The sequence below is a fragment of the Eschrichtius robustus genome, chromosome 20, assembly GCF_028021215.1.
Source record: "Eschrichtius robustus isolate mEscRob2 chromosome 20, mEscRob2.pri, whole genome shotgun sequence".
NCBI classification, from domain to species: Eukaryota; Metazoa; Chordata; class Mammalia; order Artiodactyla; family Eschrichtiidae; genus Eschrichtius; species Eschrichtius robustus.
This window is the reverse complement of record NC_090843.1, coordinates 44465884-44488175: the sequence shown is the minus strand read 5'-3', so window position 1 is coordinate 44488175 and position 22292 is coordinate 44465884. Positions and strand designations below refer to the sequence as shown.

At 45.9% G+C, this 22292-nt stretch overlaps 2 protein-coding genes across 6 annotated transcripts in view; one reads left to right on the top strand and one right to left on the bottom strand.

Annotated features, from left to right (window-relative positions):
* Positions 1-4701: 4701 nt before the first annotated feature.
* Positions 4702-8176, bottom strand: PIGW (phosphatidylinositol glycan anchor biosynthesis class W). 2 transcript variants are annotated; one of them, XM_068531493.1, is made up of 2 exons: positions 8012-8176; positions 4702-6546 (listed from the first exon to the last, which is right to left on the bottom strand). In XM_068531493.1, exon 2 carries the CDS (start codon positions 6532-6534, stop codon positions 5023-5025), a length of 1512 nt encoding a protein of 503 aa, XP_068387594.1. In that variant the 5' UTR covers positions 6535-6546; positions 8012-8176; the 3' UTR covers positions 4702-5022. The 2 variants fall into 2 exon arrangements, with proteins under 2 accessions (XP_068387594.1, XP_068387593.1); XM_068531492.1 differs by lacking the exon at positions 8012-8176 and adding an exon at positions 7536-7947 and having other exon boundaries at positions 4703-6546.
* MYO19 (myosin XIX) overlaps positions 7743-22292 on the top strand; it is a 35227-nt gene continuing 20677 nt past the window's right edge. Inside the window, exons 1-7 of one of the 4 annotated variants that reach the window (XM_068531489.1) lie at positions 7743-7821; positions 8017-8332; positions 9003-9159; positions 10384-10537; positions 14231-14369; positions 14703-14851; positions 16716-16829. In XM_068531489.1, the coding sequence (XP_068387590.1) occupies positions 10526-10537; positions 14231-14369; positions 14703-14851; positions 16716-16829 (414 nt within the window). In that variant the 5' untranslated portion in view covers positions 7743-7821; positions 8017-8332; positions 9003-9159; positions 10384-10525. Of the gene's footprint in view, positions 7822-7863; positions 8333-9002; positions 9160-10383; positions 10538-14230; positions 14370-14702; positions 14852-16715; positions 16830-22292 lie in introns of those variants that run through there. The other 3 variants (XM_068531490.1, XM_068531491.1, XM_068531488.1) reach the window with 3 other exon arrangements.

The window sequence follows — 22292 nt, the reverse complement described above, 5'->3', positions numbered from 1 at the left end:
GGGGGAGGGAAGGCGGGGGACGTGGGGAGGGTGGGGCAGGGAGGGGCCGAGAGCGCCGGTCGGGGGCCCCGCCTCCTCTCGCGAGACTCCAGACCCACGGTCCTGTGTCGCCTTTTTCGAAGACCTAGCGGAGGGGGTGGGGAGGTGGGGTGCTCCCCGGGGTGCTCCCCCGGCTGTCTCCAACGCGTGACCGGCACCCTCCACTGAGCCTAGCTACTCAGACAAATACGAAATAGGGCTGCTAGGAGGAATGAGTAAGCCTAAACTCAGTCTTCCGCTGCGCGGGGCTGGAAACCGCTGTCCCGAGGGCCGAAGGGCGAAGGGAGCGGAGCCGAGGTGACTCAGGGCCGATCCGAGGGTCGGGGCCAAGTGAGGACTTGGGTAAGTGGGGAGGAGCTGAGGCTTTCCAAATCAGTGAGAGCAAAAGGTGGGAGTGAGGGAGGGGAGACGTGCATCTGGGGGCTAAGGGACAAACTCTGGGTCCTTGACGCCGCTTTCCCTGACCCCCTGATCTACCAGGAGCCTTCCGCATTACTGCTTCCCAGACTCAAGTCGCGATCCCGCCGAGGGGACAGAAAATATTTAAGTGCTGACAGCTTTTTGTTGTCGTTGTTACACTAGAGACAAATAGAAGACTATGTGGAGAGTGGCTTGTGTATGCGTCCTGGGCAGAGAAACTTCTTGGACTGGGTTAATATTAATAAGAGGCTCAGAAAGGACACCGATTCCCTTGGGCAAAGTGCTGGTGCTGGCCAAAGGCCCTTCCCTCTGACCCTCTCGTGAGAAGCAGAGCTGCTGTCAAGACACTGCCATCATGTACTCGGTTCCTACCCTGAAGGCTTTGGAGGCCAATATAGTTGTTGGAAAGTATTGTGCCTATGAAAGTCTTCATGATTTTAAGGATCAATACATTTGCTGCTCTTACAACTAACTAATCCTGGTAGAATAGGCTAGAGCTGTGATCTGATCTTTAAAAAGTATTTTGGACACCACATGAAACCGTAGAGATTCGCAACAAAAAACCCCATAGTGCGTGCAACCCCATAGCCACGTTGACTTATGACATTGTGTGGTCACTGTTAGGTTAGGTGACATAATAAACTGGAAGAACCATTGTTCAGTCCCAAAGGTGTGATTATCCAGTAAGTATTTATGTCTTTGGCCATGTTAGGAGAGCAGAACAGTGTATGGTCCTTAGCTTAAATTCAATAGGCATATAGGATGTGCATGTAGATTCTGACAAGTTAGACTACATAGCCAAAATCTGCACATTTTTAGAGAATCTTGTGTTTTATGTAAAACGCTCCTAAGGAAAAAAAGAATACTGTGGCTTTTAAGATCTGTAGGTGCTCCTATAAAGACTATGTCAGTTAATGTGCCTACTTTATACCTTTTAAACTTCCTTTGGATGACCCGGTTGGTAAAGGACATTGAAAATGACAAGTTCAATATATAGGTGCTAACTTTAATAACTTTCATTACTGAGTACACACTGGGTACTAGCAAAGAAAGAGTATTCACCCTGGGGGTTTAAATCTAAGTTAGAAAAGGCATTAAAACCCAGATATAAAAAGTAACAAAACGAGGAGACCACAACAGTCTCCTTCCATCTGAGATTACTTTCCCTGATTTGGATTTGTCTTTTAGATCCACTGAGCACACTGCTTAGTATCTTTGGACAATGTTTCACATACTATAGGTATTTAGTAAGTACTTACTGTAAGGCTAAAAAGCTAATTTTGCTTGATAAATTGCTCTTTCTCAAGGAGGTAGCCTGGGCGCTACAAATGTGATAAAACCATTTCAGGGGAAAATGATTAGGAAATTATTTCCCTGTAAAACAATTTTTAGACATTTTAACTATGCATCTTCATTTTAGAGCAGGCACTCTTTTTCGCTATTGGTCTATCTTCAACTAAGCAAATATAATATTTAGTGCTGCAGCAAATATTTCATGACTAAGTATCTGCCTCAGAGAGCCTACCTTTAATTGACAAAATAAATGACTGCATAAAAAAGCCAGTTGTTGCCTTTTTTAAATTTCGATATTGGCAATGTGAAGGGCAAGGCTAAAGAATTTTAAAGGCCAAGAAAGAGCGGGCAGTCAACAGCAGAAGACATTTTGCTGGTACCTCATAAAGAACAGTTGGTGTGATGGAGATGTGGTAAGTTATCAGCAAAATACCATTCTTTTTCTTCTCTGGGAGGTCCACAATGTGTGAGAAGGCAAGCACAAAACTCAGACATAAATGAGATATGACTAGTCTCCAAGCTACCTGGGTTTAAAAGAAATGAAGAATATTGATTTGTTCCTTATACTCCTATCTTCATAGACTATACAAATTCCTAGGGAGCAAAGTATGTTTTTGTATAATTTATACAACCTATTGGACAAGGTGCTCAATAAAAATAAAATTGTCACCTTCTGAACACAAAGCTATTAATATATATGTGGTAGACATCCCCAGTTTCTAACTGTGTAAAATTAAAGGCATGGGAATGAGTCACTTTCTGAAGGTCATAGGATAAGGTCCTAGACTAGATTATATTCTTCCTTTCTTCTCTCTCCCCCTCCCTTCTCTGTCCTCAAAATTGATAGTTGAAAATTCATTAGAATACATACTGTTGTTTTCACTATAATAACCACATTGTTTTATGTGGTAGCAAAATCAACAGCAGGATGTTATTTAAATTGCCACAGTTGTCCAGATCTGAGTATCTGTGAGTTGGGTTTTCTTTTTCATGACCTGACAGTGGGAAGTTGTGTTCTATCTGTCAAAAACAGAGGTACATTTTCCCCACTAAAAAAATTTTAAAGGAAGAATAAGATCCACAAGTTAAAATGTAAGCTCCTTGAGGGCTGGGTCTTATTTTCTGTTGTTTCCCCCGGGACCTATATCTGGCACACTGGAACTCAATAAACCTTTATTGAATGATCTCTTTCTCTTCTATAAACTAAAATCAAGTCAGAATGGTCTCTTTTTTTAAATTAATTTCTCTGTTTTTATTACTGCAATTTCATTAGCTTTCTCTTACCTGACTTTCCTAATTGGAGGTGGAATAAACACACAGTACATCTCGTTCTTAGTTATGATTCAATGTCTATAACTGGGAGACAAACTTACTGAGAGATATTTAAGACCTAGGACAAGAAGCAGCAGACCAATTAGACACATGCTCATTAAGTCATCAAATACTTTAAATTACTATTTTTTTAATGAGAGGACAATATGGTTAGAGCCTCTCAGCCTCCTATGAATGCTTTGAACAGGTAAGTTGTAGGGTATTAGCACTGTGACAGCAGGAAAACCAATCACCTTTCCTAGTCATGCTTAATTTACATACTATAATCTTATTGGTTAAATTTCAAGTCTTTTTTTTTTTTTTTCAGTCTTTATTGAATTTGTTACACTATTGCTTCTGTTTTACATTTTTGTTCTTTTGGCCCTGAGGCATGTGGGATCCTAACTCCCCGACCAGGGATTGAACCCACACCCACTGCATTGAAAGTCGAAGGCTTAACCACCAGACCGCCGGGGAAGTCCCTCAAGTCTTCCTTTTCAATTGAAAATAAAATTTGACTTTTGTTTTTATAGCTATATAACTATTCAATAGACTGATTTTCTTAGGGGGAAACTTCTTTCAATAATAGATTACCTCCAAATATAACTGATTGTAGTTAGCAAGGATAAAATGCCACATAAATACCAAATTAGCCATCATCAATATAACAAATTGGAGTAAACTAATTAGTATAATAGTCATATTTGCTGTTTACCCCCTCCCTTACCAGCATATGCCCCTCTACTCTGCAGATACAGAAACACTAACTCCTCATCCCAACCATCAGCTCTAGCTCAAAAAATACCATCTGCGGGGAGAACTTTCTTGACTCTACTGTAAAGTCAATTCTTGATTTGACACTCTTGGCAACCTATACTTCATGACTTACCACAGTTTATAACAGTTGTTTCATGTGTTTCCCCCATTAGATTGCAGGCTCCAAGATATCAGGAAATTTTTGCTTATCATCCCTAGCAGAGAGAGAGTAGGCTAAAAAAATGAATAGTTTTGCCTTGAGACAACAGTTTTGTCTCAAGGCAAAACTATTGTCCATAATTATTAAGTATATAAACCACAACAAATAATTCAGTCTATTCTATGGAGCATTTAACTGTTTTCTGACTTTATAGGTATTTGATTTTAAATATTTGCTTTCTTATACTGAGGTTTCTTAAAAAGACTAAAATTGAGCAGTAGTGTTGACAGTTCCACAACTGAGATATTTTAATGTAAATGTTATAAAATACATACAATAAAAAATACAGAATAATAGGTGATATAAGATGGAAAGTAGGGGCTTCCCTGGTGGCGCAGTGGTTAAGAATCCGCCTGCCAATGCAGGGGACACGGGTTCAAGCCCTGGTCCGGGAAGATCCCACATGCTGTGGAGCAACTAAGCCCGTGCACCACAACTACTGAGCCTGCGCTCTAGAGCCTGCGTGCCACAACTACTGAGCCCGTGAGCCACAGCTACTGAAGTCTGTGCACCTAGAGCCCGTGCTCCTCAACGAGGGAAGCCATCGCAATGAGAAGCCTGCACACCACAACGAAGAGTAGCCCCCGCTCACCGCAACTAGAGAAAGCCCGCGCGCAGCAATGAAGACCCAACACAGCCAAAAATAAAATAAATAAATAAATTTATTAAAAAAAAAAGATGGAAAGTAAAAATCCTCCTCCTCACCCTCCAATCTTCCAGTATCACAACTGTAAACACGACAATTTCTTTAAAATACTGAAATTTATAAATATTCTAACAAGTCAAAAGGCTTTGTTTCTTCTGTATTGGTTTGTTTTACATGGTGTTGAGATACATTTAAAATATTAAGCATCACTACTGTTAGAGTAGGAATGAAAATTTTATAATAAAATACACTTAACACTGAGTTGCCAAAAGCCCATTTTATATTTATTCTTTCTCATTAAAATAATATTGCTCAAAATATATACTACCTGTACTGATCACCAAAATTTTACCGTCTTATCTTGCAAGTGCAGCACATATATAACTAAGCAGTTGGTAAACATGTAGAGATTGAGTACAAATAAGGCCCACAAGGTACTGCTGTGTAATGTATCTACCAACAGGTTGACTAGGCCAGTTGTTACATTTGACAGCAAGAAAAAAATTAACTGGTTTCTGTTCATTGCTGTGATTAAACAAAGAGTGGGTTCCTTTCTTTCAGCTTCAGAGACTAGAGATTCTGAATGCTTTCTATTTGCAGCAGGTGACTGGATAAGTTTCCAAGAACATGGTACTGTTGCCCCTTTAATTAGAAATTTGGCAAAATTCAAAATTATATCACCCAGTAATAAACTACTAAGAAGGATCAGGCAAGAAGCAACTATCCAAATACAAAAGGCTAAATTGGCCATTCTTCGAGATGCTACTTCTACATTTACCTGAACTATGTAAAGAGATATGAAGAAGCCAATAGCTGTCAATAGAATATAACATGCTACTTTTAGCCAGTCTTTGATATGTGATCTTTTTTTAAGTACGTATGATCCTGTTTGAACACCAGCCATGTGTATTGCCACATACCCGAAGGCAGAGATTATTCCTTCTCGGTTGGCATTTAATAAACCAACCCTTGTGCCACTGCCATCACTGCCATACAAAACTAACCTTTTCAGTGGGGTAAAATCAAGGGCTAGCTGGTAGAATACAGTAATGCTGATAGCCACAATCCAGGATTTATTTAGGGGAAAAATAATCAAAAGCAGTGATGTTATCAATTTCACAACTATTAAGGTAAAGAAAAAATTCCAGTGAACTCCATACTCAGTTAAATGTTCCTGATAGCCTATGGATTTTATAACGACTAATCGTCCCATTCCTAGGAAGACTAATGGCCAAACAGAGTACAATGACTTTGTAAGATAACAAAGTCTGGACCCTTTTGTATATTTTCTCCTAACCTCTGGACAAACCATTGCAGTCCCAAAAATAAAGGCTCCTACTCCAAAATCCATTGCTCCTGTCCCATAGAGCTCGGTTTTGGCAAATCTTCTGGGAAAAAGAGGGAAGTCCACAGCCAAAATGGCAACAGCAGTAAATGCACTGTTAATCACACGGAAACAGGAGATGGCTGGAATGTATTCTGATTCTAGACTGATTTTCAAGAATTTTTCAAGGATTTTCCCGACAGGCATTCTGGCATAGCAAGTTCTCCTGCAGTATGTTTCATAGAGCAGCACTGCCCCAAAGATAATTACAATGAGATACTCAAGGAGGACAAATGAAGCGAAAATGGTCAAAGTGGTCACCAGGGGAACTATTAGGAAAGCAAAGTCAATGAAGAATCGAGTTCTCCAGGTATGTGAAGAAGAACATAAGTGCTGTGAGAGAATGATCAGGAGCCCTCTACACAGGATACAGAGTGCAGGCAAGCACAAGCCCTCGGTGATTTCCAGCACGCTCGTTCCATTGTGGTTACTGACAAAAGCTTCCTTCATCTGCTTCTGAGACATTTTTTCTTCTTCCTGTGAAAACAAGAGCAAAGGGATGGGGCTAATCTGGCGGTCCAGTAGTTAAGACTCTGCTTCCACTGCAGGGGGCACGGGTTCGATCCCTGGTAGGAGAACTAAGATGCATTTGTGGAAAGCAACGTTCCTGTGGAACTGGCATATATATGTACATGACTTGGTAATTTGCATAAATATGCACCTGACTTGATTTTACTCTTATTCCTGAGTTTCGGAGCAGAACCCAGGACTTGCGATTCCCCTTACAAGGATTGCTGGAAGAAGCCTAACACTAATATATGAGGATAAGGATGTCATACTAATAGTATGAAATAACTGGTTAAAAAGCTTTAGCTATTCTCAGTATAAGGCAGACTCACAAAGAAAGTGAATGTGAGATACAAAACCTGAGAGTGGACTCACGGTAGGATAGAAATTCCTACTACAAAGCATGTAAAGGTCATGAAGATAATATAATGAAAATTGAATACACCTCACTAATGATTTAGAGTCAAATCTGAGACGGGAGGAGAAGAGGGACAGGGAAAGAGAAGGTATTTAAGTACACTTTGGAGTTGGGGGCCTTGGTTTCTGTCCTGAGCCTCTCTGAATCTCCTGCTTCTAGTACAAAATACGAATCCTCCAGTGATCTCCTGAGCCCCAGGCTGCTCCTTACCTCATTTACAGGTTAAGGTGTAGGTAGGTAGAATGGATGCTAATCGTGGAGGAGGAGTAGGGGTCCGTAAAGTACACACTAGTGTTAATTGTTTTAAAGGGATATAAAACACCTCTCTGCCACGTATCCATGTCTGAAAAGTGGCACCTGGGAAGAACACATTTGTTGGCCAAAGAACCATATTGAATAAAAGAATGCATGCATACGTGATGGCCTATCTGGGCCCAGCAGCATTACCTCCCGAGAACAAATCGATCCAAACCTGCTGGCCTTTAAAAATAAAAGAGCCCTTTTCCCGACAGACACGCTCCCTGGCCGCGCCGGCCGTTACCTCACGTGTTCCTGGTGGTCTCTGCGCCCAGAGGTAGAGGGTCCCGTAAGAGAGCCGGGGCGCGGGGTACCCCCGCAAGGGCGGGACACGCGCGAGCCAGCCGCTTCCGCCTCCCGAACAGCGCTTCCGGCTGACGCCCGGCGGCCTGCGCTTCTGAGCCGGCCCCTCACGCGCGTCCCCGCCCACGAGAGTGCTCGTTTCCCACGCCCCGCAGGCTCCCCATGCGCGTCCTTCCCTGTCAAGGGCTTGCCTAGCCCAGGTGCTCTCGGGCCTTGGCCTCGGGCAGGTCGGTCAGAGGAGGTCGGGCGGGAAAGGCGCTTCCCGCACCTCACCACTGGCCCTCAGACCCCATGGCGAGGCCTCGTCAGTGGGGGGTGGGGGTGGCCAGGGCGCCTGGTCTCCCTACGGAGAGACCCACAGCCCCGCGAGGGCCCGGAGACCCTGAAGCCCTCCCTCCCTTCTCCCCCGCATCTTACCCCAGGCTCTCAGAATATTTTGTCCCGGAGCGAGCCCCCAACTCCGGATGCCGGCGACCCGGACGGGCCACGTGCGCCCCGCGCCGCGAGTGCGCGCCCCGCCCCAAGGGAGGAGCGTGCCGGTTCCCGGCCACTTGGCCCCAACTGTAGCCCGCGGCTGCGACCCGGCGTTCCCAGCTTTCCCTTCTCTCCGGCTGTCTCCTGCCCCCGCCTCCGCCCTTCCTCCCCGGGCTTTTCCCGCCGCCTCACCCGGCCCGCCCGTCTGCCTTTCCAGTCTGGCCGGCGGGGGCCGCACGCTCGGCGGCTCAGGCCGTGGGACCGGTGAGTGCCACCCCAAGACGGGCCCGAAGCCCTTTGCGTGCCCGAAGGGACAGGGGAGGCCGGTGGGCCCCCGCGGCGCTGGGGAAGAAGGGGGCGTCTCTCCCTCCCCTTTCCAAAAAGCCGTTTCCCCTCCCTTTGCTCTTTTCTTTTTGACCCTCTCGTATCCCAGGAGGAGGTAGCCCAGCTCTTTGCCTTTTTCCAGAACAAGGACCTTTCATAGTCACTCACCACCGAGCCGGCAGGGGGCGGCCCGGGGTGGGGGAAAGGTCCCGCTCCTGCTCCTCTCCTCTCCTCTCCTTGCCTAGGGACCTGGGAGGGGGCGGCTGGCCCGGGGAGGCGTCGGGGCAGCCGCGCCCTTGGCCGAGGTCACGTCCACCTTCCCAGGAAGGACATACTGTCCCCGTGCCAGGTGCTTCCGGAGCGGCATCCCAGCCCTGGGCCCGGCGGGCACCTCGCGGGGACAAGGAGTGCCCGTTCCCGCCGGGAACCTGGGGGCGGGGCTCCCAGGACCCTTACCCTGCTCTTCTCGTCTGCCCTCCCACTGTCGTCTGAGCCGAGGAAGAACCAGAGGCTGGAGGGGAGGAGGGAGGGGGAGAGCTGATGTTCAGGTTGCCGCCTGTCCTGACTAGGGGTTTTCATCTATTCATTACCGTCTCCCTCCTGCCCACAGTGGTCACACCCTTACCAGAAACTCTTGGCTGGTAATCGCGAAGCCGACAGGGAGCAAGAGCTGGGAGAGCTGGAGAAAACCGCTCTAATCTGACTTGATTCTGGCAAGAAGTGGACCCTGCATTGTAATAACCAACATTTGCAAAGCGGTCTCAGAGGTACTATCCCATTTGATCCTTAACTCAGCATTGTGAGGTCTGGGTATTAGTAGTCCTTTTTGCAAATGAGGGAACGGAATAAGGCTTCGAGGGGTCTTGTGAACTGCTTTTGAGGGGTTGTGGGCTTTGGATTCTAACCCTACAACCTGTTGTGTTCCCCTCTGATCCTCTCTCTTAAGATGAGTTTCTAGTTGAGGGAACTTTGTTGGCCTTGAGTCTCTGGAGCCCTCTGCATGGCTGTGCCCTGGATGGGGTACCGTCAGTGTCCAGGGTGAATGTGTCCACCACAGTCCTGATGCCCTCCTCTGCCTGAATTGTCGTTTTTCCAGTTTCCATGGGAGCCCCTATCCCTGAGTTCTTTCAAAGGCTAGATGTATTCAGGGCCTCAAGAAAGTCTCCACCAAGGTCAATTCATTGCTGACACCCCTCATTCTCATCCTCATCCTTCCTTGCTGGGGAGGTGTGAAGCCTGGGAAATTCCACGTCTATGAGTCACTTACAGTTTTTCAGAGATTGGCCTAAGCCCAGCTTCGCAACACCCCTCTCTCGAACGGGTTCCCCTCCTCTGAAATCTTCACCTTCTTAAAGTTGACACTGAACTGTTCCACCTGACTAGTGCTCCCAAATGGATCATCCATCCTTAGTACTAACAGTATTTCTCCTCTGAATGAATATTCAGATTTGTACTTTGTAGGGTGCTTTCACCTGGTTGCCCTTCACAGCCACTCCTTGTGAGGTAGACAAGATGAGGAATGAAGGTGGGTGGGGAAGGTGTGATGGCTTACTAGTGAAGGACTGAGCTGTGGCTTCCGTCCCACACAGCAGCTTTCCTGGAACATCAAAAGTTGACTCCAGCCTCCCTGCCCCACTGACTACTGGCTGTACTAAGATAGGACATTTCTGTGTGCTGGAGAGGATAGGGCACGAGGCATCTCTGTCTTCCGGTGTCCTCATCCTGCATGGTACGCTGACCCAGAAGATTTGCAGCCCCACCTCAAACCCCGTAGTAAAACTGGCCCTGAAGGAGCCCAGGGCGCCTCTGGAGGCTCCTGTAAGTTTCCCCTGTTCCTTCATTGGCAGGGGGCGGGACAGACTCTCCCTCTCTGCCCAGGCTCGCCCTGGTTCTCATTTTGGTTCCTCCTGCTTGGTGGGAGGAGCAGGAGTGAGTCATCCTGGAGAAGCCCTCACCTGTGTGTGCCCCTTGTCTTCTCTCTCATGCCACAGGCTCTAGGGTGATTCGTCTCAGAGATTCCTCAAGAACTGAGCCCTTTGCAGGACTCATGCCCCAGCCTGTGCCCCCATGACCAGGTGGATAGCACTCCTTGTGCCTGCGACCCAGAACCCTGGCTGACCACATTGAAGCAGGATGCTCCAGCAGGTAAACCCTCACCCTTCGATAACCCTGGCCCTCAAGCACCTGAGGCACCTCCGCATCTTTCATTTACCTGAATGAAGCTTCCACTGCTCTGACCTGGAAGGATGGGAAAGACCCCTTAAAGGTCTTTCTTCTTTTCTGTCTTCAGATAGTCATTCCAGTGCCTTTCACCTGTTTCCAAGAAGCTCTTCCTGATACCTAATTTGAATCTCCCCTGTTGTGGTTTTTAGCTCTTTTCCCTGGGATGGGTAAGATGGGCTGGGTGAGGGAATCCTTAGGGCATTTTGGTGACCTTACAAGCCTGAACCAGTGAGGGAGTCCTGAGAGATGTCCCTCACAGCCTGAGTTATTAAGGCAAGTGGAAGGCTGTGGCCTCCAAGAGGAGATGTTCCTTGAAGCTGAGCCTTAAAGAATAAGTAGGAATTGCGACTTCCCTGGCAGTCCAGTGGCTAAGACTCCGCCCTCCCACTGCAGGGGGCACGGGTTCAATCCCTGGTTGGGGAACTAAGGTCCTGCGTGACACGCAGTGTGGCAAAAAAAAAAAGTAGGAATTAGCCAGGTGGAGAAGGAAAATAAGCAGTCCAGGCCAAGAGGTCAGCCTGTGCGAAAATGTGAGAGAAGAGGACCTATGTGGAAATATACAAGAATTCTGATGAATGGATCATGGGGTCCACGGTAGGTTGCTGTAGGGACTTGAAACCTGCCCTTACTCCAGGCCTCTGCCTCTGAAAGGCTCCTATGGCCCCAGTCCTGCCCTTCACTGTGGAGCCCTATCTCATACCCATATCATCCTTCACATGCACCTCTTGGTCCAAAGACAATGCCAGCAGATATTTGCTGAATTTTTATTTACTGAGTGTTGCCACTGGCCTGAGGCAGATCATTCCTGCCCTTTAGGAGATCACGGTCTAGTGGAGTCCTAGGCAGGTAAGGCAGGATAACCGAGAGTGAGGTCAGCCAGCCTCAAGGGAGTCATGGTAGACTCTGCTGCTTGACCTTCTCCCAGCCTTTTGGCTCATGAAACAGGCTTGAAGGCTGGAGAGAAGCAGGCAGGACAGTCATCTACTCTGGGCTTTTTTTATTGTCCATTTTTGACTTATTTCTTATTTAAAAAGCAGTAACATTTATCATAACTGTACTAGCAGCTGCTCTGTGTTGAGTCCTTGCTATATAGTAGGCACTATACCAAGCATTTTACACATATAGTTTTGTTTAGTCCTTGAGAAAGATACCATATTATATATATAGTGCTATTATATCCCCATTTTGGAGATAAGGCTCAGAGCAGTTAAGTGACTTATTCAAGGTCAAGTTCATTATAAGCAATGTGGGAAATACAGATAAGCAAAAAGAACATTAAAGTTACCTATAATTGTACTGCCCAGAGATAACTGACGTTTCAGAGAATATCCTAGATTTTTTTCCCTAAATATGTATTTTTTTTTTTTTTAAAGATTTATTTATTGATTGATTGATTACTATGTTGGGTCTTCGTTTCTGTGCTAGGGCTTCCTGTAGTTGCGGCAAGCGGGGGCTACTCTTCATCGCGGTGTGCGGGCCTCTCACTATTGTGGCCTCTTTTTGTTGCGGAGCACAGGCTCCAGACGCGCAGGCTCAGTAGCTGTGGCTCACGGGCCTAGTTGCTCCGTGGCATGTGGGATCTTCCCAGACCAGGGCGCGAACCCGTGTCCCCTGCATTAGCAGGCAGATTCTCAACCACTGCGCCACCAGGGAAGCCCTGTATTTTTAAAATATTTAAAAGTATCATTCTCTTTGTAATCTGCTTTATTCCATTGTAAGGATGTACTATAATTTAAGCTACTGTTTGGGCATTTGGGTTATTTTCAATTGTTTTGCAATTGTAAGTGTTTCTATATATACTGAGCATTTTTATGCCCTTTACATAGGATCATGTTCTAGAAGAAGAATTGCAGGCTTAAGGGACATACGTAGTTTTAAGGCCTTTAATATATTATTGCCTAATTAGAAGAACTGCTTTTAACAAAACTATATTATAATAGCTAATTTTTGGTGGAAGAGACCAGAAGCCTTTTCTAAATACTTTATGTGCTTGTTAGCATCTATGAGGTAGATACTAACACCATTCCCATTTTACAGATGAGGAAAATTGAGGCACAAAGAGATTAAGAAACTTAACACAAGATTATACAACTAGGAAGTGGTAGAATCAGGATTCAAACCCAGGCAATCTAGCTTTCAAGTCCAAGTCAAGGACCATGATACTCAGCTGCCTCTCTGGTAGGATAAGAGCTGTTCATAAATAATGGATGGGGGACTTCCCTGTTGGCGCAGTGGTTAAGAATCCGCCTGCCAATGCAGGGGCATGGGTTCGATCCCTGGTCCAGGAAGATCCCACATGCCGTGGAGAAACTAAGCCCGTGCGCCACAACTACTGAGCCCGCGTGCTGCAACTACTGAAGCCCACGCGCCTAGAGCCCGTGCTCCGCAACAAGAGAAGCCACCGCAGTGAGAAGTCCGTGCACCGCAACGAAGAGTAGCCCCCACTCACCGCAACTAGAGAAAGGCTGTGCGCAGCAACAAAGGCCCAGCGCAGCCAAAAAAAAAAAAGCAAAAAAAAAAAAAATTATGGATGGGTTTGTGAGTGATTTTCTTTTTTTCCCTAGAGCAGAAGGATTCGCATGGACCCAGTCATGCTCTGACCTTGGCAGTTATCCTGGAGGCCAAGAGCCTGCTTTGTACATGCATCAGCGTGGGTCCAAGTTCAGAGAACAGGCAACATCTTTGCAAAGAAACTTATTACTGGGGCTCTCAAATGACACTTGCCTCCTTGGCTTGAGGGTTTGAACTCTAAGGTTAAGTAGTCTCATTAGAAACCCACACATGTTATATCACGGACCCCTTCCTCCAAAAGCAGATTTCAGCCAAGTTACTCTCTTCTTCTATTACCCACGCCATCTTTCCTGCAGCCCCCAGGGAGAAAAGAGGAGCAATGGGATCACAGGAGGAAAATGGGGAGAGGAAACATGTGGAAAGTGTTGGCATCGAGGATGGGCAAGGGAGAGGGAGAAAGGGCCACTTCCCCTTGGTGCTCGTTCTTGACCTCATCTGACTTCTGAGCCAGGCTTCTTCTCAAGTAGACCAGGGCAGCAGGAGCTAATTAATTAACCAGGCTAAATTTAAGCCCCAAGAGGCGGGTGATGAAGGCGTGGGGCTACCTCACAGCTGATTTTGCATCTCAAGCTGAATGGTCTCTTTCAAAAAAGGTCCAAACCATGGTTCTTTCCCTTTGCGGTTCTCCTGTAGCAACCCCCCACCTTGGGCCCCACCCCTGCCAGCCCAGTAAGGCTGGTAGCTGGCCCGGCCAGAAGCTGGAACTCATGGCAGAGGAGAGGGGATAGCATTTATTGATTTACTGAGTACATGTTATGTGCCAGGCACTTGACTAAGTGCTTTGTATATGTCTTCTTATTTTTCTTCCAAATAGCCCTGTGAGTTGATTTTATTTTTCCTAATTTACAAATAAAGAAGCTGTGGCTCAGAGAGGTTAAGTAACTTACCGAGTCTCACAGGCCTAGTAAGTGGCAGAGCTGAAGTTTGAACAACCAGGCTATGATACTAGAGGCCTGTTCTCTTTCTACTATACAGGCCCCCACCTTCATGTAGCTGCCAGCTGGTCTGAGTCCCAGCTCTCCTGGCCCTGTTACTCCCTCCCAGGTTAATGGCCACAGTTCAGGCTCTGATGCCCATGGCGGGGAATCCCTCAGAGAAGACCTGCAGGAGTTCCTGGGCGGGGAGGCCCCGCTGCACCAGCTGGATGACCTCACCAAGGTGAATCCTGTGACGCTGGAGACAGGTATGGGCGCCCCCTCTCCTCGAGTGTGCTGTCTCCAGTGGGTGGAGGTGTGATGAGGGTATTCAGCACTGCTGCCCCTGGCCAGACCGAGGCAGGCAGGACTCCTGACCTGGAGCCAGACCTCTGCCTGGCAGCTGCCCCCGGGCTCCCCAGTGCAGCCTTTGCTCCAGGTGTGGGGCTCAGCTTAATTAGATATTGTACCTACTCTTCAGGGAGCTGCTGGGATCTAATGCCTCTTGGCTAATTGCAGAGGGAGCGCTGTAAGGCGGGTGTTTGTATGTGCAGTTATGTCTCCATTTGAGCCAGAGTTTGCTAAAGGCACCTCTGCCTCAGTCCTGAGGTGTCTGCAGGCCCGGTACACAGCAGACACGTTCTACACCAACGCTGGCTGCACCCTGGTGGCTCTGAACCCCTTCAAGCCCATCCCTCAGCTCTATTCACCAGAGCTGATGCAAGAGTACCACGCTGCTCCTCAGCCCCAGGTAAGACTCACCGCTGCCTGTGGCCTCAGGGCTCCCCCTCCTCCCCTCGGCTACCTTGCGGCTTCCCTGTCCTTATCCATGTATTCACCAGCCATGTAGTCATTCAAAGTCTACTGGTGCCATGGCCCTGCCCACCGGTAGCTCACAGAAGTTTGGACATATACCAGTAGGTGTAAAGTTGGAGATAAAGAAATATTTGTTCAACTGATTTTGGAACTTAAAATTGGGACATAGGACAGGTGATTTTTATTTTCTTTGTGAATTTATTAGTAGGAAAGAATTTACAAGGGTGCATTTGTATATTTAACAAACCACTTTTTTGGGAAAAGGATAAAATTACATGTGATAAGGATTGCCCTAGAAAATTCAGCACATGTTCATCTCCACTGATTGGAATGCCAAGTAACTTCTTCTTTTTATAAATTTATTTATTTTATTTTATTTATTTATTTTTGGCTGTGTTGGGTCTTCGTTGCTGTGCGCGGGCTTTCTCTAGTTGCAGCGAGCGGGGGCTACTCTTCATTGCGGTGCGCGAGCTTCTCATTGCGGTGGCTTCTCTTGTTGCGGAGCACAGGCTCTAGGCGTGGGGGCTCAGTAGCTGTGGCTCGCGAGCTCTAGAGCACAGGCTCAGTAGTTGTGGTGCACGGGCTTAGTTGCTCCGCGGCATGTGAGTTCTTCCCGGGCCAGGGCTCGAACCCGTGTCCCTTGCCTTGGCAGGCGGATTCTTAACCACTGCGCCACCAGGGAAGTCCGCCAAGTAACTTCTTGTGGGGGTGAGGATGGAGCTGGTGCAGGCAGGGAATAGACCAGTTGATGTTAAAGTGCAGGGAGAAGCAAGAGCAGACTTGCTGGCCAGAGGGAGGTATTGCAGACAGAGGCAGGAGGTGAGATAAGCCAGGACTGTTGAAGGGTCTGATGCACCACAGCAGGCAGCGTGTCCACAGAGGTTCTTCATCAGGCATGGGGGTGGGGCTGTGAACAGAGCCGACTGTGGGGATAATTACCTTGGAAGTTGGGGGAGTTGGGTTCAGGAAGGTGAGACAGGAGACAGAGAACAGTTGGAGGCTTTGTAACGGTCCAGGTGGGAGGTGGATGGGGTGAGGGCAGGGGGAGAGAGGGATGGTTCTGACACCATCCAGAGTGATGCCCTATCCCTTCAAGAAGCTGTAGGTAAGCAGTCATTCCTGGCCAGGTGGTGCTGTGCGGGCTGTGCATTGTGCAGGTGGCCTGGCTCACGTGTGGTTAGTGTCCGAGTGGAAGCCAGGGGAGGCCTGGCCAGAGAGCCCGTATCTTACCGACTCTCTGCTTCCTCAAAGGCAAAGCCATGTCCTGGCCCCCTCTGTTTCCTCAGTGCCCAGCACATTGAGGGCAATTAATACTCGTTGATGGAAAGGAGAACAGTGACTTTGGAATTCAAATCACATGGATGCACTTATTTGCTGTGTGGACTTGAGAAGGTTATTTAACTTGTCTGAACCTCAGATTTCTCATCTATAAAATACGGTTAGCTATCCAACTAATGTACAGACTTCTTAGGCAATACCTTGTAAGAAAGTTCTTGCAAATTGCAAAGTACAATAACATAAAATAATAAATAGCAGAATAAGACTGTTGAGGTAAGATGAGATGGGAGGATAAAGTGTTAATGTCATAGACTGGTCAAGGCCAGCACTGCTTCCAAACTGAGAGAAGATGAATGGGTAAAGCCCACAGTTGGGCCTAACATTGTTACTTCCAGGAAATTTTTCTAGACAAAGCCTCTGCCACTGCAGTGGGCAGGCTCCCCATCTCAGCCGTCATTGGATCAACCACTCCTTGAAGACAGGTGTTTGCTCACATGACCTTTCACCCCTTGATGTTTCAGAAACTGAAGCCCCACATCTTCACTGTGGGTGAACAGACCTACAGGAGTGTCAAGAGCCTGATCGAGCCAGTCAACCAGTCTGTTGTCGTCAGTGGAGAGAGTGGTGCTGGAAAGGTAAGAGGGCCTCTTTCCCACCCTGTCAACTTCGTGACTGGCTGGACGGGCAGAGAGGCAGAGGAGGTCGCTCCTCTTGGATTCGGTGTGCAGCAGTGGGCAGGAGCTGGGCAGGAAGTCAAGAGGCAGGGCTCTAGTCCAGGCTCTTCCACCAGCTCTGCTGTCACCCTGGGTGAGGTTCTTTTTTCTCTGAGCCTTCATTTTCTCACTGAAGGACTCTCTCCGCTCTGACACCACTGGAAACAAAAGTCAGCTGTTGGGGGTTCCAGCATAGTGCTTAAGAGCACATCAGAAAGATATTTAGCTTTTGCAAACCTCATTTCTTTCACGTGTAAGATGGCAGGGAGGGAAAGACCAACACGTAACTCATGGGACTTCTGTGAGAGTTAAATGAACTAGTGCACATAAGGCACTTGGTGGCATGCTGGGCATGTGGCAGCACTCCTCCAAAAGTAGTTAGCGTTCCAATAAGGAAGTAGTCCACCTGCATCTCTGGGTTGCCCTTGATGGCAAGGGCAGTGCATTGGGCCAGCTGTGGGGAAGGACAGAATCTCCTGATGTGGTCACGTGGTCCCTAGGTGGCAAAATCTTAATAGGTGAGACAGAATGTTGTACAAGGATGAGTGAGGAGTTGCACGGCCGGTCAGAGGAGGCTACTGGCCCAGGCCTCGCCACCTTCTTGTCAAGCCTCACCAGCCACCCCACCCTTTCCTCAGCATTACCTTCACAAGGGATTCTTTGGACCATAAACCCCCTCTGCCTACACTCATATGTGAAAGCATTGCTGAGCACTGAGCACCTGCCAGGTTCTAGGCTCTGGGCTAGCCAGTAAGGAGTGGCAGGGGGAGGAACAGAGAGGAAAAATGCAACATCTGGCTTTCAGGGGGCTCTTAGCTCACTGGGAAAGACAGACAAGGAAACAGATGGAGACAGCAAACTGTAGGGATGAGGGCTAGGACTTGGGTGAAGAGGGGATCTTTGAGAGCTATATCAAGGTCGCCGGTGAAGTGGCTGATGCCCAGCTCCTGGATGAGCCCATTGTCCTCCGGAATTGCTCTGGGCAGCTGAGGCTGGACCTGGCCCTAGACCCTTGCAACCAGAGCTCAGTGACCCTTTATTGAACAGCCACTGTGGTCATGGGCTGGGCCTGGTATCTTTTTCAATTTTAATTTATTTTTGATAAGTAGAAACATAGTGACATAGCTCAAAAATCAAGCAATACTACAAGGCTTACATAAAAAAACAGCAACCCTGTGCTTTCACATCTTTTAGCAGTTTGTTTGGGTGTCTCCATCCATATTTCTAAACAATATGCTTATATTATTAGTTATTGATTTTTCAGTTTTGACCTTATCTGTTCATTTACTACTTTGATGAGGATTTAGCCCTGTTTCCCTGCCCCCAAATACATACGTAATTATATCACGATTTCTGGGTAAGTTAATATATAGTATTTACATTATAAGTATGTGTGTATTGTTCCCCGCAGAGCCCTGTAACATACTATGATTATATTTCTTTTCTTGTATAATTTTTACTTTCCCTCTACTTAATAATTGCCCCCACTTTTTTACTTGTTTAGTTTCTATATACCTGTTATTAATTCATTATCAAACTTGTCACCAAAACTGGAAAACACCTACCCAACAGGTGCTTTTTTAAATTTTTTTTTTAACCACACTGCTTACCACTGGACCGCCAGGGAATTCCCTCAGGTGCTTTTTTTTTCTTGGCGATGCCCTTCCTAGAGTTCTCGTGTCTCCTACTCCCATCCGGACTGGTGGCTGCCAAGGGCTGCTGCCACACAGCTATTACCTGGGAGCTGTCTGCCTCACTCTGGGGATCCGGATTGTCCTCTGTTCTATGATAAATCTCTTGCTGGAGCCCAGTGGCTTCCTCTTCATCCTTTACTGCCTTGTTTTTATGGAGCGTATTCTTTAGTAGCTTCCCGACAAAGGTTACTTGGAGGGCCTATGTTTGAGTTGTTGCACATCTGCAAATGTTTATTCTGCCTTGATTTGACACGTTGGCTTGATGCTATAATTCCAAATTGGAAATCATTTTCTTTCTGAATTTATAAGTTATTTTCTTATGTATTCTTTTGAGTGTTGCTGTTGAAGGTCCCAATCCATAAATGGTGATTTGTGTTTTCTTTCCAAAAGTGTTTAGGGTCGTCTTTTTTTATCCATAGGTATTGAAATTCACAGTGGCGTGTCTTTTCTCACTTGCTTTTCTGGGTACTTTGTGTGGGTCTTTTTAACCTTGAAACTCATGTCCCTTAGTTTGGAAAAATACTATATCTGTTGATAATAGTTTAATAATTTACTCCCCTTGTTTTCCCTTTCTGGAATTCGTATTAGTAGGAAGTTTGATAAATTGTCTAATATCCTGTTTTTCTCATCTATTCTTCTATCTCTTAGTATTTTGTCCTGTCTTCTTGGAGATATTCTCTACCCTTCAATCCTTTTGAGTTTTGAATTTTTATTAAAAATTTTAATTCTAGGAGTTCTTTCTTGTTCTCTGAATATTATTCTCCCCCCAGCATCCTGGTCTTATTTCTTCTCTTATCTTTGAGGATATTTCATGATTTTTACTTGTCTTCGGTTCCTTTCATTTCTATTTCCAAAATTCATTTCCATTTCCTTCTAGTTCCTGTTCGTCCTTTGTTGTGACATTTGTCATTCATGTAAAAGAAGTTTACCAAATAGTTAATGATCCTTCAATTTCTGTTCATACTTCAGAATAAGGCATTAAGCAACTGATTAGAATCTCTTACGTTTATGGACAGGAGGCCTCACTATGGATAGCTTTCTAAACTGGTGGAACCCTGAATGTTCATAACTTGTCTCATGAGCTTGTCAGTATCTCCAGAAAAGATTCTTCCAATCTCTTCATGAGAGAAGTGGAAACTATAGTTAGGAGGAAATGAGAAAAGCATGAACAACTCTTTTTTTTTTTTTTTTTTTTTTTAATTATTTATTTATTTGCTTTTATTTATGGCTGTGTTGGGTCTTCGTTTCTGTGCAAGGGCTTTCTCTAGTTGCGGCAAGCGGGGGCCACTCTTCATCGCGGTGCGCGCGCCTCTCACTATCGCGGCCTCTTTTGTTACGGAGCACAGGCTCCAGACGCGCAGGCTCAGTAGTTGTGGCTCACGGGCCTAGTTGCTCCGCGGCATGTGGGATCTTCCCAGACCAGGGCGCGAACCCGTGTCCCCTGCATTGGCAGGCAGATTCTCAACCACTGCGCCACCAGGGAAGCCCAATGAACAACTCTTATCAGCAGACTAGACATGCAGAAGAATACATCAGTGAACTTGAGAGTGAGTCAATAGAAATCAAAAAATAAAGAGAAACTTGGGGAATTCCCTGGTGGTCCAGTGGTTAGGGCCCGTGCTTCCACTGCAGAGGGCATGGGTTTGATCCCGGGCTGGGGAACTAAGATCCCACGTGCCACATGTTGTGGCCAAAACAAAACAAAACAAAAAGAGAGAGAAAATTGAAAAACAAAAAGAAAAGCACATTCAGGAGCTTTGGTACAATATCAAATGGTTTACCATACTTGTAATTGATGTCCCAGGAGAAGAGAGAGAATGTGGGTCAGAAGTAATATCTTAGAAAATTAGCAAAAGATAACAAGTACAGATCCTAGAAGCTCAGGAAACACTAAGTAGGATGCATACAAAGAAGACACACCTAGGCACATTATAGTCAAATTGCTGAAACCAAACATAAGGAAAAAATCTTTAAGGAAGCAGGAAAATATACATAAAGAGGAACAAAGATAAGAATGATAGGGACTTCCCTGGTGACGCAGTGGTTAAGAATCTGCCTGCCAATGCAGGGGACACGGGTTTGAGCCCTGGTCCCAGAAGATCCCACATGCTGCGGAGCAACTAAGCCCGTCCACCACAACTACTGAGCCTGTGCTCTAGAGCCCGCGAGCCACAACTGCTGAGCCCATGAGCCACAACTACTGAAGCCCGCGCACCTAGAGCCCAAGCTCCGCAACGAGAAGCCACCGCAACGAGAAGCCCACTCACGGCAACAAAGAGTAGCCCCCGCTCGCCGCAACTAGAGAAAGCCCGCGCGCAGCAATGAAGACCCAATGCAGCCCAAAAAATGAATGAATGAATGAATAAATAAATTTTTTTAAAAATCGTTCATTCTAAGGTGAAGATAGTAACAGTTTATTGTAGAGGTACAATGGAATCATAAAAGTACTCAATTCAACCAGAAGTGATAAAAGGAGAAAAAAGTAACAAAGATCACATGGAACAACTCAAGAAGAAATAAGATGGTAGATTTAAACCCAACCATAGTGATTATTAAATTAAATGTAAGTGGACTAAACTTTTCAATTAAAGACAGAGAATGTCAGAGTGGCTTTCTTTAAAAAGGCAAGACTCAAATTATATGATGTCTTAAAGAAACCCACGGGCTTCCTTGGTGGCGCAGTGGTTGAGAATCTGCCTGCCAATGCAGGGGACACAGGTTCGAGCCCTGGTCTGGGAAGATCCCACATGCCGCGGAGCGACTAGGCCCGTGAGCCACAGCTGCTGAGCCTGCGCGTCTGGAGCTTGCGCTCCGCAACAAGAGAGGCCGCGACGGTGAGAGGCCCGCAGACCGCGATGAAGAGTGGCCCCCGCTTGCCGCAACTAGAGAAAGCCCTTGCACAGAAACGAAGACCCAACACAGCCAAAAATAAATAAATAAAAATAAAGGAATTCCTTTAAAAAAAAAAAAAAGAAACCCACTATAAAGGTATAGATAGGTTCAAAGTAAAAGAATAGGAAAAGATATACCATTCCAACACTAATCAAAGGAAAGCTGAAGTAATTATATTAATACACAAAGCAAAAACAATTGAAAGAAATAAAATCAAAATTAATAGTTTGATATTTGTGCATTCTTTTCAAGTACACATGGAACTGATATGGGCTATCTTCTGAACCACAAAACAAATCTCAATTTGAAAAGATTAAAATACAAACTGTTCTCTGCCCTGGGTAGAATTGAACTAGAAGTAAATAACAAAGATACCTAGAAAATCCCAAAGCATTTGGAAATTAATACCTTTCTAAATATCCTTTGGTTCAAAGAAGTAATCACAAGGGATATTAGAAAACACTTTGAACTGAGTGAAAATTAAAGCAAAACATATCAAAATTTGTGCTTAAAAAAAAAAAGCAGTGCTTAGTAGGAAATTTGTTGTAACGTTGAATGCTTATATTCAAAAAGAATAAACTCAAATAATTGACCTGAGCCTCTACCTTAAACTAAGGGAAAAAGAATAAAGTAAACCCAAAGTAAGCAGAAGAAGGAAATAAAGTTTAAAAAAACCCAGTAAAATAGAAACAAAAATAATAAAGCAAGTGAGATCAATGGTTATTTCTTTGAAAAGATTAATAAAATCTAGTCAAACTTAGACAAATTATAAATGTCAGAAATGAAAGAATAGACATAA